This window comes from Cinclus cinclus, chromosome 2 (genome assembly GCF_963662255.1).
Source record: "Cinclus cinclus chromosome 2, bCinCin1.1, whole genome shotgun sequence".
Taxonomy (NCBI): domain Eukaryota; kingdom Metazoa; phylum Chordata; class Aves; order Passeriformes; family Cinclidae; genus Cinclus; species Cinclus cinclus.
The window spans coordinates 21,814,683-21,831,947 of NC_085047.1; the positions used below are offsets into that span (position 1 = coordinate 21,814,683).

General features: G+C 37.6%; 1 protein-coding gene across 1 annotated transcript in view; it reads right to left on the minus strand.

Annotated features, from left to right (window-relative positions):
- F5 (coagulation factor V) overlaps nt 1-16,640 on the minus strand; it is a 36,035-nt gene extending 19,395 nt beyond the window's left edge. Inside the window, exons 1-10 of the mRNA XM_062514871.1 lie at nt 16,618-16,640; nt 13,703-13,888; nt 10,454-10,545; nt 9,330-9,452; nt 8,145-8,357; nt 5,209-5,352; nt 4,060-4,281; nt 3,368-3,533; nt 1,469-1,646; nt 279-392 (exon numbers count right to left, since the gene is read on the minus strand). Coding sequence (XP_062370855.1) covers nt 279-392; nt 1,469-1,646; nt 3,368-3,533; nt 4,060-4,281; nt 5,209-5,352; nt 8,145-8,357; nt 9,330-9,452; nt 10,454-10,545; nt 13,703-13,888; nt 16,618-16,640 — 1,461 coding nt within the window. The remainder of the gene's footprint in view (nt 1-278; nt 393-1,468; nt 1,647-3,367; nt 3,534-4,059; nt 4,282-5,208; nt 5,353-8,144; nt 8,358-9,329; nt 9,453-10,453; nt 10,546-13,702; nt 13,889-16,617) is intronic.
- Nucleotides 16,641-17,265: the final 625 nt, after the last annotated feature.

Here is a 17,265-nt window from a genome sequence, read left to right on the forward strand (position 1 = left end):
ATATGTACATTAAAAGCTATGTTCAGATAACTGAAGTTCAGCAAGAACTTTTGTCTCTTTAAAGTCACAACAAGAACAGAAGACTAGAAAACAAAGAGAGCGTATTTGTCTCTGCTTCGCAGATAATACCTTGGTTTCTCTATAAGGCAAGACAACAGGTTAGCAGAGGCAGAACACAGAACTGAGGTCTCCCAGTCATGCACATTCTCAGCCACAGCATCTCCTTCAAAGCAACAAAACCATCCATAACAGTTAGTGATATGAAAAACATATTTCACAAATTTTTTACTTGTGGGATCCATAGGATAATCAGCTCCTTCTGCATTCTTTGCAAGTGTCACTCCATGGAAATAAATGCTGTAGGGTCGACTGGCCATATTTTTGAATACAATCTACATTGATAGACAAATGAAAAAAAAAAAAGTTATGATTCAACAAATCCTTGTCTGAATACATAATGAAGTTACCACTACAGTAGAATTTGTCTGGGTTTAGCCCAGAAAGTGCCAGAAAGGCAAAAGAGTGCTTAAATATTGTTTGATATATAAACTCCAAGAATAAATGCTGTTACCATGCTGCTGGACTTTGCAGACCCCACTGAGTGAAGTTCAGCTGCTTACAGCTAAGCTCTGGAAGGTCTAAAAAGAGCACTTGTTCTTCCAGGTACTAGGCACACACTATCTCCAGAAATATATAAAGTTACTGACTGAAGTTCTTAAAAACCTTCAATAAGGGAGAAAAAGATTTTAAAACCAAAGCTTGTCCCAGATTCTAAGACCCAGAGGGGATATGTAAGGAAAAGGCAAAATTTCCTGCTTATTCTTGACAAAAATCAGGATTTAAAGAGAGAGAGAGAGAGAGAAAGAAAAGAAAAAAAAAAAAAGGAACATGCTAAGCTGAAATTCAGAGCCACAGAGTCATGGTGGAAATTATAGAAGTTAAATGTCATGGAACTTTGCAGTGCATCATTAAATGACAAGAGAAAGACAAGTGGATGTTGCAGCAGCACAAGCATGTAATGCAAATGCTTTTTAGTTTCATGGTATAACCTAATGAAATACATTTGATTATGGAAACTGAGTACTTTTGCCTAAAACAGCTAGAAAAAAATCAGCATAAGAAACAAGAGTCTCATGAAGTTCAGCCTCACATACAAATTACCTCAGAATTCCACCCAGGTATAGGGCTTTTTTCCCATTTTGGACCAGTGTCAACATATATTTTACAGAGTGTGACTGAAGCATGTGTATGTTGTAAAATAAAGCACAATCATGGAAACCATACAAGGAACATTGAAAAATGCAAGCTAAACACTGTTATTTGTTATCATACCTTTTAACAGGTCCAATATTTAGAACATTAGCTATATTATTTGAAAGACAACACAAATCATGCTAGTTCCTTTGTATCTCTGCCTCAATGAAAACCATGCTATAGTATTAATAATCTCTGTATTTATGTTACTTACTTTAACTTTATCATTGATTTGAGCTCTGATAATAGGGCCCAAGATTCCAGTTTCCTTGGGACGAGAATTTTCCAGACGTTTAGTGAAGGTGGCATCAGTATATTGCCTAAAAATAGCCTTTTTATATCTTTTACCTATGAGATTGGAGAAGTTGTCCAAGTGTTGTGATTTATATTGTCTTAAAACAAAGGAAAAGAAAAATTATCAACAAAACTTGAATTAGTAGCATCTATTAAAATACAAAATTAGTATTCAAGCAACTAGTAGAAATCTTACTTCTTGAAAAGAAATCCAAAACCTAATGCTTTTCACCCTAAATTCTAGCCTAAATTAGGTAAGAAGAATCTTGGATGATTACTTTTGTTTTGGTATTACATATGACTAATTAATATCAAAGTTCACATTTAATATAAAAGTGTACATACAAGTAAGAAACAAACAGAAGCAGCAGGTATCTTACTCTCAAGCTAAGATAGAAATCACTGTTCTCCTTTTTCAAAGGCCTTTTTTGAGCATAGAGAAAAAAAGAATTTGCTCACAGTAGCAAAGATTCCAGGAGAAATAGGAACACAATCCCAGTCAGGCACCATACAGTAAGTAGTGTTATGCTGAGGTTTCAAACATTAAAATTGCTAATGTTGAGAGAAAAACTAGAATAAACACTGGGAATTTACACAGAGCAACATGCTTGTTGTCATTCACACTTCAGAAAAAGTTACTGAAAAGCCATAAACTCTGCAGTTTTGAACAAAGGAGGAAAAATCAGAGCACTGAGGTGGTTAAGTAAGGCAATGTGACTAGCAGGAAAGTTAGAAAAGTTTGTTCTGTGCAGCTCAAGAGCACATAAGGGAAGGAAATCATGCCAAAGGAGAATGAGCTGTGAAAACACTGTATTTCTAAGGAGGAATATGAAACTATAACCCTTACAGAATAAGGAATTTGTTTTGTTCTGCTTAAATCCTTAAAGATTTTTATGAGTGTCAGCTTGCAAAGGTTCATAAAGGCACAAATAGTACTGGGGAATTGACAGATTGCAAATTTTACCCCATGGTGCACTGATAACACTGTATACCATGACATCATGTATGTTACAGAATTCCTTCTATTTGTCCTAATTTGAGAAAATAGCCAAATATCCTTGCTTATTAAGACTTGTACTCCATCTACATTGGTATCATGCAGACATCAGTTGTAGAGAGCTCTTTCTCCTGCTCCCTAAACACTTTATTGTACACAACTTTTAAAAACTTTCAATCTCCAGAAATATTCCCCTCCCTCCCTTTCTCTTAAGGATTGTTTATTTCAGCAGAATCAATGCTGAAAAGCATTTCAGAAAATAAACTTCTATGGTACTTTAGACACTTCCTATGTCATCTTGTTATTTTGGGCTCCCTGTGAGAGGCAAAAGATGGTGAACACTGTCGAGCTTCTCAGCAAAGAAAGTCACTGACACTGGTGAGAGTCCAGTGAAGGGTCACCATGGTGATCAGGGAGCCAGAGCACTTGGCATAGAAGCAAAATTCCAGTTTCTTCAGTCATACAAAGACATAGCTAAGGGAGCATCTTATCTTTAACCTCAACTATCAAATTGACATTATAGAGAAAGCAGGACCACATACTTCTCGGAGCTGCATGGTGAAGAGATGAGACACAATAGACACAAGGTGCAACATGAGAAAGAATGTTTAGATGTAAGGAAAAGCTTTTTCACTGTGAAGTTGCAATGATGCCAAGAGAAGCTGAGGGGTCCCTGTACTTGGAAACAAAAATGCAACTGCACAAGGTCTAGTGCAATTGGATCCAACTTTGCTGTTGGATACCAAGAGGTTCTTTCCAACCACAAGCATCCTGTGATTTCATGTCAACATTCCCTATTCTACTGACAAAATATTATCTTACCTATCAAGGGTGTCTGGAATATTTGGGGCATAATCCCAAGTAACTTCTTCTGCAGCAATGAAATAGTCCCAGGTTTTAACCATAAGACGTTCTCTGTAGGAGAGACGACTCTTCTTCATCTCTTTATCCCCACAGTCCCTTACAGTGAGGAAACCGTGCATTCCAGCTAATTGAGAGGAAACAGGACCAAAGTGATTTTCCATTTGAGGAACTCTTACCACTTCAGCTGGTTTTTGCCCCCAAAAGATATCTCCAGTTCTTATAAGAGAGATAATGTTCCTATTCTTTAAAACAGAATTCTGCTCATTGCTGAAAAATATCACTTTCAAATGATTAACAGAAAATATTTTCATCACATTTAAGTAACCTTAGCTGAAAGTACTCCATTTCTCAGGAAACAGGTGTTACTAATTTTAGAGTGGTGCTTATCTGAACAGTTCACAGAGACTTAGATGCTGGAGTACTGAATCACTGTTGCTCTGTGATGTGGACACTGCAGTAAAGCTGCCGATAAGAACACCTTTCAGTTCACCATGCACTTTCAACACAATGCCCTGTTCTTGGTCAATTTCTTAGTAAAATGACAAAATCACCTAAAACAGATTAACTGTACTGTTGCAAAACAGTAGAAGCCATTTGGGACATAGAGAAGGACAGCTTTACAGGTGCCTAGTAACTATATGTTTCCTTGCCTTGCAGGTGCTTTTGGACAAGAGAAGATATGAGCCACCTTCCTTCCTCAGTCACTGTCATGTTTACGGTGGTTGAGGCTCCTCCCACCAAGTTAACAGCAGAAACTCGATGATGCTTTTGCTCCATGGACTGGCCATTGACATGAATGGAGAAGATTTCTGGCTTAGAACTCATTCCTATCAAGTGCCAGCTAATGTTGTCATAAGCACAAGCCTCTAAATCTGAAAGACATGAGATTAGGGTTCAGAATACAGGCAAATCATGCAAGGTCCCCAAGCACCCTAGGTTTGAAGTGAATCTTCCCTGAAAACATTAAAAAAATTGCTGTGCTCGATGTTTGCAACAAGAGGAAGTTCCAGAAGCATGTAAATGGAACAGATACCAAAATCCTGTATGTCAGCGGAAGACAGGTGTTTAAATCTTACCTGCAAGTGACAAACGAGCTGGCAAAAGAAAGGAAAAACACCTTCTTTTGGAAAGCTGACCTGTCCTTGCTTGGGGAGTGAGGGGTAAGCAGGGCAGGAAAGACAAAGAACAAAGGAAGGATCTAAGCTAAAAACTGATGTGGTACCTAGTGACAGTAACTACCCTGTCCAATATTTCCTTAAAAAAAATCCCCCCTTAAGACAGCCTTTTGTGTTTCCACAATGGATTGGAGAGAGATATTTAAGTTTTTTCTTAGGAGAACAACAGAAAAGCACTAGCAACAGAATAGCCCCCCACCATATTTCTAGTCTTCTCAATTAAGTCTCTTAAATCATTAAATCGTTAACTGACTTTCCACTTTCAGGAAGTTCTGTGCCAAGGATGTTCCATATGCTGTAGAACCAACAATTCACTTGATCAAATCACTCTCTCACCATCTGCTTGTTAAAAAAAATGAGGATCTTATTATTTTTTTAGCTAGTAATCTTTTTCTTCAAGCCGAATTCTTCTTAGAAGTAACCTCATTGTTCCTATCAGTAATATGGCATGACTTCCTTTCAGCAGCTCAGTTTGTCTTCCAGAATTTAGATGCTCACAGACACATTCTAAAAAAGGTTGCATCCCATATTGCCACATTCCCATTCCTGAGCATGAAAAGCAACTGGAGGTAATATTCAGTGTTCATAAATATTAGTTTCATTTCACATAAGCCTGAGCAGTACCTGGTAACGTTCCATCAGTATAGCCATTAATTGTATACTTGACTGATGCTGACCTTTGCCAACTCTTGTTTTCATCAAACACACCAAACATCAGTACATATTCCCTGTCAAAATGTTTCTGTGACCCATCCTCATTTAGACTTCCTGTGAAGGAAAAACAACAGGTCTTAATTTGAAACAGAAATAATGCAGACTTCACATGCAGTTGTTAATGTACATTTAATGAGCTTGTTTTACCTGTTAGCATGTACTGGCTGAGCCTGAACAAAACAAGCCCTTAAGAATGCTCATAATGTTATTTTATTTCTGAAAGTACTTTTGGATTGCATAACCACAAAATCAAAAGTCTGAAGTATTCCAGATTAGATAAACATCATGCAGTGAATTGTCTCAGATAATTTCTGGCAATGTGTTGCAGAGATCACCCTAATGGAGGGGAGTGTCAAACACCTTTGCTTCACAATCAGGTGCTGCCCTCTCTTTTCACACTGAGGCAAGGAGAAGAGTGATAACAGAGTCACCAGCAGTAGGAACAGCACCTTTTCAAGCACCGAGGTCATCAGCACCTTTAAAAAGCTTAAAACCAACCACTCAGCAAACAATATTTGCAAACAAAAGACTTCAACAGACACTGCTGTGCTGGATAAGAAAGTGTCTTGGTTGATTTTGTGATACAGATGTAACTTCTGTCAAGAAGTAGAATTAATTCTAGACATGCCACACAGAACAGGTGTGATTTTTACTGACTCTTTCTGTTGATCGCTCACATCAAAAACTTCCACTTGCTACTTTCAAAATATAATCTGGTCCATCTGGATTGCAAGAATTAAAAATTTGTGAACTTGTTGATTATTCTGCCTAGGAAAAGAGGCAGTGGAAGAAATTATCTTAATACTTTTTTTTTTTTAATGAGAAACTACAAAATTCTGTTTTTCTTCAAAAAAGAGGTCTCAGATCAGCAGAGGAATTTATCTACTTGCCATGCAAAGAACATTCAGGCAGTGCTTTAACTCAAAAGTCAATTTTTGATAAACTTACCACCCCTTAAATGTGTCAAACTGTGGGGAGTTGACCCCAACCAGCAGCCAAACACCCACTCCAAGGCCTCCCCATCCCCAACAGGACAGGAGAGAGAACAGGAAGAACAAAAATGAGAAAACTGATGGGTCAATAAAGGTGGTTCAAAGGTGAAGGGAAGAGGGGAAAACAACAAGCAACACAGAAGAAATCATTCATCATCTCCCACAAGCTGACTGATGCCCAGTCAGTCTCTCAAAAACAGTAACCTTGGAAGTCAACATCCCTCATTCTCCCCACACTGTTACTTCCTCCTCTGCCTCCCAGTTTTCATTGCAGAATGATGTTAATGGTAGAAAATAACCCTTTGGTCAATTTGTTTCATCTGTCCAGATGGGTCCCCTCCCAACCTCTTATCCACCCCTCAGCCCACTATTTGGGGACGTGTGAGCAGGAAACAGGGAAAGCCTTGACACTATGCAAGCACTGTACAGCAACAGCTCAAACATGGGTGGGTGTATTATCAGTGCTAATAAGTCACAAATCCAAAACACAGCAACATATGAGCTGCTGTGAAGAAAGAAAACTCCATGCCAGGCAGACTAAATACAGAGGTACATTGCACATCTACCAGACACAGTGCCCAGTCAAAAAAACTCTGTTCAGAAATCTTAAAAATATGCATAGTGAGCTGTTTGTCTTTGTTCTAGCCCGAAAGTTCCACCCAAATTTTCTTAAAGGTAGTGGTAACACCAGCCCATCTCAAATTCATACCCTACTCAAGCCCAGACTGCATGAACTTGAGAAGCCTGAGAAGGAAGTAGTTTCAAAGTATTTGCCCAGATTAGCTCAAACAGTACACCATAAAATATGCATATACACAGAAACTGAGAGAAAGAAAGCCCAAGAAATTTAGGAAAATAACAAGTCCTAGATAATACTAAAAAACACCACCCATAAAAAAAAAAATCAGGAGGAATATAATTAATACTAATGCCACTCATTTGAGATGGTAAGAGTAGACGTGTTCTGCATTAAAATGGGTATCTATGGGTGAAGAAATGCGCTTGTGCAACCTACACTGAACCAGTGTTCTGTTTACTTTCAGGGAAGCTTTGAGGTCCAAGTCCATGCAGTCTACAGTCTACACAAAATTTTTGACTCAAACTAGATTAAGCTAAATAACTCACAGCACATTCACCACAAGAAGGATATATAATTTGGAAAAGCCTTGGATTTAAGGGACCAGTAAGTAGTTTAAGTGCTTTACACAATGGCACATTGTTTCAATTGTCCCTCAAACCAGGGATATGTATCTAGAAGATATTTACAAGTGCTACAAACACCAGCTCTTAGTAGTGGAGATGGAATTCAATGGTTCAGACTACTGAAAGCTGACGTCTCTGATAGCACGCAAAATCAATTTTAAAACTTACAATCTGTTCAAATTTGGCCATATCTTCAAATGACTAGCAAAAGACACAATTCTGCAATTTTAAACCCTTGTTACAAAAGAGTGTTCCAGTTTCTTGATCAAGACAGCCTTTAAAAGACATGGGGTAAAACAATTATTTCCTGCCTTATTCTCTGAAATGGCCAAACCATTCTGAATGAAGATTTAAAAAATATTTATTCTATGATGGAAAATTTTAGGTCAGATATATATAGCAGTTAAGCAATTGAAAATGCAACCAGTATGGACAAATGCATCTATTTATTGTTTCTGCCCATCCAATAATGACAGGATGGAACTGCATGAAAGCAGGCATTTAAAAACTTTAACATCTAGAAGAATGATGTTAAAAAACATTTGTTTTACACTGCATGTAAAGATGAAAATATATCTTCTCTCATTATTATCATCTTTGTTAAGAAATGAAAATGCATTACCTTATAGTAGTCTTACAGCATTTCATTACCTTTCTTACAGATCAGCAATGCTCCAATCAGACCAGAGTTAAAATCCATTGCCATATTCTCATGAGAATAGTAAGCATAAGTAAGACAAGGAAGATCAGCTTCTCTTGGACCAACTTCTTCTGATATATCCCACACATACGTGTAGAGCTGGCCTGGAAGTACAGCATCATCTCGTTTTTCTGCAGGTGATGTTCTGTCATCATACAGGGAGCCTGCCAAGACCAGAGTCAGTAGGGAGGCATGAAGAAAAAGAGCAATTAAAATGCCTGGAATATCTTCCTACAATAATTTCCAAAAGTTTGGTATGATCTTGCTTATATGATACTTCAGCTTCGAAGAGTTTACTCATGATTGCACTCATACGCTGTTGGAGAGTAGCTATTCCACCATCATCCTGTTTCTTACAGATTAAAGATTTCCTAGAAGTATCATCAGTGCCAAAAGGTTGGGCTTTTCATCAGTCTGACTAGGGCGGGATGAAGCCTCAGCCTCTGCTCACTGATGTTCTGCAGAGGGATGCTGCCCACTCTGTCACCTTTTTAACTGTCTCTCATAAATCCACTGCATAGGCTGGCACTGCTTTGCTGCCTTAGGCCTTTTGTACACTGCACATCCACATATTGAGCAGTAATAGCTGATGTCTGTACCTGCAAGATCCAACAGATCTGCAACATGACAAAGGGGAGACAGAGAATCGAAATCTGAAGTGCGAAAGGTACATTAATTAATAAAACAGTCAAACAGAACTGCCCATTGCTTCCAATGAGATTTTCTGTTCAACTCCATGAGATGTAGTTGCAAAACTAATTTTGCCTTGCCCCTAGGGCAGGGCAATCCAAGAAACATGAGCAACCAAACTCCCTTTGTGCTGGTACAGACATTTTACTGTCCATTTGGTCATAGTTTATCATCTCTTTTTGCTGGTCTCATGAGGGTGTGGAGCAAAGCACAACAAAGCTGAGGATTAAATGCTGAGTATCAGGAAACTGTGCTCATAACACTCATATTCCTAGTGTTACACTGATGAACAAGAAAGGAGCTAACAATGAACATGAAGTTGCAATCCAGGATCAACAGATATTTGTGTTACACATAGCCTCAACCACTGATCTGGACTCCTCTCAACATTTCATGCAGTAGTCTCCAAGAAAATGAGCAAAACATGTAGTTTTTACAGTATTTACCTTCTTCATTTTTGCTGTAAACTAGGCCCTGAGGATGAATACTGACTGGCTTGTCAGCCATATTTTTAAGGTGAACCACTAAAGTATCTCCTACTTCAGCACGCAGGGTTGGTCCCAGAAGTCCTGTAGTTATTCAAGATAAAGAAAGAGGAAAATATTTATAAAACAGTATGTTCAGTGAAACAAAGAGTTCTCTTCCCCTTTAGAAAATATTAGTTCTCAAAGTACAAGTTCCAAAATTACTGCAGAGAATGTAGTAGCACTGCAATGAAGATTTACCAACAGAAAGGCATATGGGTACTTAAAGCCTGTAGTGTATATTCTAAAATATTATAAATTATGTATCTGGTAACTAGCACTTAAAAATCACTGGAAAATAGTAGATTTAGGTGAAAAAATGTTATTTACAGATACAGAAACTTTATCAAAAGATTCATCTTCGGGGTCATTGAAAATTTCTAGGCATCTTTAACATACAATTTAATGAAATAGTTTTGGAAGATAAACATTTTATAGTTTAAGAGTTTAGAGAAAGGCATTCAAACACATTACTCTAAGTAGCATTCTGAATACCAGAAGTCACAGAACAAAGAGATCTTTCAATTCCCAAATGTTATCCAAGTAAATAATGAGTTCCACACTGCAAACTTTTGGAGGCATTTCCTGCAAAAAGATTTCAAGAGCTTGTATCCCTACTCCCCATGTTACAAAAATAAGCAATTGAAAAAGCTGCTAAGACAACTTCTGGCTTGTTAGTCTCTTTATATTTTATAAACTATTTTGTGTATATTTAGTTTCAGGCCTTAGGCTCCTTCACAAGGAATTCATAGTGTCATTCCTGTGGCTGTGCCTAACCTAAACGCATGTGGTATATCTCATCAGAAAACCAAAGGAACAATTTGGTATGGTGCAACTGATTTACAGACAGCCACATCCTCTGAAAGCCCAACCTCTCTACGGCCTTTTGGAAGCCTGCACTGTAGAGACCTCATTCCCTGTGCCAATTTGGTTTATGTGTAAATAATGACACAAAATTGACACAAAAATACAAGCTTGCTTAGATTTCCACTGGCTTTAAAACAAGAAATAAATGAAAATACTCAGAACATTTCATTCCTGTTTACCTGAAAATATATTTGCTGGTTTTTCTTTTTTAAAATCCACTTCATAGTCTCTGTAAGAAATTTTCTTAAATACAGGATCTGAATGTTCCAATCTGGAAACAAAAGTTACAAAAAATATTGAAAGGACAAAGATTCTCAGAGATGCCATTGCTTTTTAATGGATACCTCACAAAATGAATCTTGGAAATATATTTAATCACTTGCACATTTTGCTGAAGGTGAAGTACACAGTCCAGCTCTTTGTAGTGCATTCCCTTCTCCCTCTTACTCTATTGAATTTATGTTCCTGAATCAGATAATTTCATATGGGGCATCCAATATCCATACCTAGAACATTTCACCACTGATTTTACAGATGGTTTTTATGGGTCCTTTTGATTCGGGGGTAACGATGCCTTTGTTTTGTCCAAGACACAGAGAAAGATGTCTCAACCATACTTAACCTAGAAAGCATCTGACAAAACACAGTGAAAGATACCTGAATTTCTGTTTATTTAGCCCTATGTTTGAACTTTAAGACCCACCAGAAGGGTTTTACAACAGCATTAACAGCAAGCTCCTGTTATAGGAAGGACTCTGGAGGCAAGCACAAAGCTGTTCTCTGACAAAAACTAATCCAACAACTAAGGATTTCACTGCAAGTTAGAAAACGAGAAATACTGCAAGCACCCTTAGTCTTGTTACATAAACAATTTGGCACCCAGGAGACCACACAATGTTTTCTTAGAAAATATTTAGGCAAGCAGAAGGAAACCAGCACACGACACTTCTGCAATGGAAATAATGATGAGAAGAGGGCTGAAAGGATAACAGCCCTTCACATTTATTGGTTAATTTACTATAGTATGTACGATGACTGAATGCAACAGTAATTCCACTTGTTTTCTTTGTAATGCCCTTTCAGGCACATTTGACAGTGAGGAGCTGATAGGCTGCTCAAGCATGGGAAGGCTCAGCACAGAGAACAGAGAACTCACTATCCAGAGTCCATGAGGGGGAGATCTGTTTTGGAAGAGATCTCTTGTAAATTCATCTGCAACCGTCTCTCACCACAGCAGAGTCAGGCAGAAGCAACTGGTGTTTCAATTCATTCCCCTCTCCTTAAAGCCTTTAATAAAATTCTGTTAAACTCTTTAAGGGGAAGGATGCTATCCACAACCCTCATTGACAAGAGCTGTCCTAATGTGGCAATGTTGAAGAGAATATGCACGTAAGACTGTAGGGTAGAAGACAAAATTTATTAGTGCCAGTTGTATAGTAAGGAGGAATAAGTGCACTAACTAGAAATACTAACTAGTGCACTAACAGAAATATCACACTACGCAAGCAGGTTTAATTATGTAACTTTTAAGAATTGCAGCAGCAACACTGCAAGATACACAGATAATACATTTTCACTTTGCGCTGAAGTGTCCTATAGATAAATAGCACTTGTACACAGTAACAAACCTCTGCCAAAATAAGACAGACACTTAGAGATGCTAGGTATCCTTTTCTAGCCTGTATGATTGGAAAATTAAGGAAATAGTTCAAGAAGAATCCATTTTCCTTTTAGTCTCTCTTCAGTTATTTAGATATAAAAGCATCAAAGTATCAGATTGTTACACTGCATTTAGACACTCAGCTTCTACTGAAATCAGCACAAGTTACATGCTCCAATACCTTTGGGATTCAAGCCATTCAGTCTTCCTCAGTGAGTATATTTCTGTTGTGGTGTGTATTGTTTTGGTGGGCTTTTTTTGTGGTTTTTTTTTTGGGGGGGGGGGGGGGCTGTTTGTTTTTTGTTTTTTTTTTTTAGCTGGTAGTTTTGTTGTGTTTTGTTTGCTTGTTTGGGGTTTTAGTTAAATTTCTATAAGCTCTACAAAATTCATTAGACCCATCTGGGATGTGACTTGCTCTTAAATACTTAGGCAAGGTAACTCAGTAGACATTGCATATAAAATACTGCTGGGTTATCTCAGAGAACTTCAGCTGATATTTTAGACAGTCTTCTGAGACTCTAATGCATGAAAACATTCCACCCACAATGTGAATTTAGCGAAACAGCAGCTGATGCTTACACAGATGTGCAGAAGAGAATAAAGTTCTAAGTAGTAAATCCACAACCACATCAATATTTAAATGGCATCTGGCTTTATGTTCCTACATCTAAATCCTATTTTCTTCTGCCTTGTCAGTTTGACATTACGCTTATACCAGCTATATTAAACTTTAATGGGGGTTTCAGAAATCACAGAAACTTTGCTATAATTAAACCTCGGGAAAAAATATTAGAAAGTCATAATCTGAACTGGAAGTATCTTTTCCATATTATCCTGAAATGCAATACATGTTTAGGAAAAAATAAATCTAAACTAAAAAAAGCAAGTAATCCACCTATATATAAATACATGTATGTATAAAAGCAGAATTAATAAAAGTTTTAATGTAGGAGGACAAGTAATTTAAAATAAATTTTAAAGTTCAATTTTTAGTAATTCCACTCCCTAATTTAACCAGAATTCAAAATTACATCCAAGTTCTGTAATCTGTAGCCTTGCACTTGCAAAGTTTATAATCCTAAGGACACAGGTAGTAATAAAAATAACATATTTTATATTCTTGATCAGTGGATGCAGGTAGGCTGGCCACTGTACAATGCTATCTGAAAAAAATGAAATCAATATTTCCACTTAATGAAGCAGAGCAATGCTTGATCTTACAACCTATACTCATCAGAACTCAGAATGTACATTTCACAAAACTCTTAAACAACTCAGAAACTGTACAGCTAGTTCCAAAGTTCATCTGGTTCTGATTTAAGTGAAAGTGATAGCATCAAAACTGGAGCATAATTATGCCTTCAGCAAATTCTAAAGTCTTTAAGTTTTTGAAATCTTACCAAACCATGGCTCAACTTAACATTGCTCAACATCCATGCACCTAAATAAATTAATTAAAAAACCCCAGGCAACCAACATTAACTTATGTAAAAATGACAAAAGCAAGTCTGGGAGCTTATTTAACAAAAATGCTCTGAAAACATAAAAATAGTTCTATCCACTAATGCAGCAAATAAAAAGGAGCTTTTAATATGTCACTGTGTCCAGTTCAGATCATGCTGTTTAAGGTCAATCAAGTTCCTCTGAAATCAACAGGCTGGACTCCAAAGTCCTCCTGGGCTCTGCAATTCCACAAGAGATGAGAGACATAAACCACTTTTCAGTCACAAGGGAGGACTAATTTCATCCTTTTCCTGTGCTTTGTTACCTGGACTTTTCCTCAGGTTCCGGTTTGTAGGTCCAGCTAGTGATCTGTGCAGCTATATAGTGCTCCCTGACCTTCACAGCTCCTGCCACATGTTGCTCTGAGTCTGGCCACCATGAACCAAGCAGAAGCAAGAGAAAAAGCTGCAAGCAATGGAGTGTCATGGTAGAGATGCCTGTTGATGCTGCTTTGGAAGACAAGGCAGAAACCACTGCTTTTATTGCTGTTGCTGCTTCTAACTTCCCCTCAGATATGAAATAATTATGATGCAACAGGGTAACAACATTTACTCTGCTCAGGTCATTGCTCTTCACCTCCGCCTCCCCTTACTGGCAGGGATCCAATAGAGATAAAATTTGTTTAAATTACCTTCCTTCCCCTCCTCCACACAACCTCCAGCAAGAGACAAGCACCAAGGAGAAGCAGCTTCAGGCCCACTAGGGGGTTGGGTCATTTTGTACTGAAGCAGCAGAATATCAGAGGCAGGTGATTATTTAGATTACTTCAACTACATGATGTTTGACTTAAGTGGTTAGGAGAAGGGAGACATATTTTCTATCTTCCCAGAAAATAGAAACTCAGCACATGGCTGTGACTGATGGAAATTTCCAAGGTAGATGCTACTCCTCCTAAGAAATCATTCCCACGTTAAAAGCAAAATACTGAATGATTAGGTGTGGGGAGTAGAATTGGGTGCAGAGCGAAAATTTAGTTCAGATCAACATGTACTCCATGCTCATAACAGTAAGGCAGCTGCCTTTCCAATCGTTGCCAGCTTCAGTTTGATTCCCACTACACTCCTAAATACCTCAGGTAATAGGTAACCAATGGGCTTCACAGTGGCAGCTACCAGGTCAGACTGGAGACTTTTCATCTAATCTTGACTAGAGTCTCTTGACATTTATCTAACAAGAAATTATTAGGAAAATATCTTTTGATATGATAATTGTCAACATCAACTGTATATCAAAAAAATGTCTCCCAGCTTTTGCCAGTGCTGAGAAGTTGGCCAAACAACAAACAAATTGTTGATCAAGTTTCCCACACACTCAATTACAAGAAAAAGAAAAAATCCAATCTATTTTTTTAAGGCCAGAAAATGAAAGCAACATTTTCAATAAAGTTTTGCTAGTATTTTAATGAAAAAATTACCTAAACCCCCAAATCAAAATAACTCCACTCCAGAACCAAATAAAAAGTACAACATTTCATTTTGGATTACTTCAAAAGAAAACCTGATCAATTCTAGGTTTGTTATATTTTTTAACAGCAGAATGGCATAACTGGCATCTTGGTTAATTCTATCCAAACTATATGGTACCATAAAGCCTTAGAAGAAATAGGGAAGATGGCTGAAAAAAAAAAAATTGATGAAGATCAACAGCTAAATGCTCACTACCAAACGTCAGGATCATTTGGTGCATAAACATGAAAACAATCATGCTCACTTAGACAGCACATGACTACCAATATCATGGTATATTTCTTTAAGCAAATCTTCCTGTGATTCTGTTTAATGAACTGTTTGCATTTGAAATTTCCATTATAAGTAGGCTTCTAATAGTATTTCTTTTTAACCAAAAGCTAAAATATTGCAGGCTAAAAATTAATACCTAGATTACATTATTAACACCCCCTGTTTTGTGTCTGTGAGCTGGGAATCATCAAACCTGACATCAATTGGTTACTTCCCTTTTATCCATTTTGAGGAGTTTGGGAGCTCTATTTTTGAAATTTCTTAGTCAACAGATTATGCAGTATTACTCTACAGGTAAGAATTTCTTTCCTAGGTGGCTGATCATATTGACAGTTTAAAAAAACAGTATCAAGTTGCACTAGAGATACTTTCCATTAAGCTACATTGATTACCACTTGTTACCCTTTTTTAACCCTTTATGAACAAGAAATCCAACACTGTCTGCTTGCTTATTTTCTCCCCTTCTCACATTCCAACTATCAATGTAAAACTGACCTGCCTGAAATCATCTGCATCAGCCTTAGGTTTTTTCATTTTCTATTTAAGCTATTTCATCACAACTGTATCCTCTAGGCTTTATGACATTTCAGTGCTCTGAAAATTATTATTAATAATCCAAAGATGTTGTTCCCTTTCACCTGATCATTAATTTCTAATATCTGCAATTATATCCTGTCTGATGATGTGACAGTCTAATACATACATATATTTTTTAATTAACACTGGTTGCCTACAACCTGTTGGTTGCATGCTATTACTATTGTCCATGACAAGTGACTACAGAATATTTTCTTTCAGGCTGACTCTTCCAAGACAATGCAACTTTATTGGGTATTCATATATTCAGCTGTGATTTTTTTTTTACTTCACAACACTACACATGCTGCAAACTTCACATTTTATCCTCATTGCTTACCCACATGTTCAAGTGTAAATTACAAGTCAACAACAGTATAAAAAAATCATGTGGTCAAAAGCCATGCACAGAAGAATGTGGGTCCAGTCCAGGCTGGCAAGACAATCTCTGCAGCACAATGAACAAGGCTATTCTCAAAACAAAGTAGTAGATTTGTGATGCACTGATACTGAAATGCCAAATGAAAACCAAGTACGGAAAGAGAAGCCTAAGCATTTAACATTAAGAGCAGGTGTGCATCTTCCAAATGTCTATTCTGACACACGGTAATTATGGTCCTGATTTCTTGTTACGCTACATCTGAAAACCTACTAAGGGTATACCTGCAGTCCTGCTTCTAAAAGCTGACCTGTAAATTCTGGCAATGCCAGTTTTCCACCTTACGCTGGGTGAAATAGCCTAGGCTGATTCTGAGCAATCAAGAACAGATCTTTAAAAGGAGATGTAAAGTGGTGATATGCAACTTGATGCTAATAACAAATTAGGATCCACATCAACCTTGGCTCTACTTCATCAAAAGAATATCTTGCGTGCCAGCAGGCAGTCATATCCTGATGCCTGCCATCAGCTTTCACAACTGGTGACAGAGGAGCTAGTACAGAGAAGAAAAAGTTGAACAACTATTGCAGAATTGTTTGCTATAATGCTTTAAGAGAGATCTCTCTCTCATTCAAACACACCCATCAATGCACAGCGCCCCAGCAGTGTACTTTGTTTAGTGCAGGATTAACAGTCTTCATGGGCAAACAAGGAGTTAATTATTGAATCAGCAGTGCCCACGTGGTTCTAAAGTAGGTAAAAGACAGAGGGGGCACTTACCAAATCTGCCAGACACAACCAGGAACAGAGGCCATTAGCTGATTATCTTCACTTCTGCAAGAGGGCTTAAAGCCAAGAAAAGTTAACCTGTGAAACAGCTCAGTTTAGAAGCTGAAAGGTGTGCTGTGCCAAAAAAACCATATGAGCAGGCAAAAAGAAAAGATGGCAGAGAAACTGAGTCTTTCTTTCACAGAACAAGTTACACAAAAGAAGATATATGTGTTTTGATGACAGCCCCACAAGAACACATTGTGTACACTGTTAAGGGAAGGCAGACTGTGTGACTTCAGTGGTCATAAACAAATTAAAAGGCAGCAAGAATGTAGAAGGGCATTTCAGTTTGCCCTGGCACTT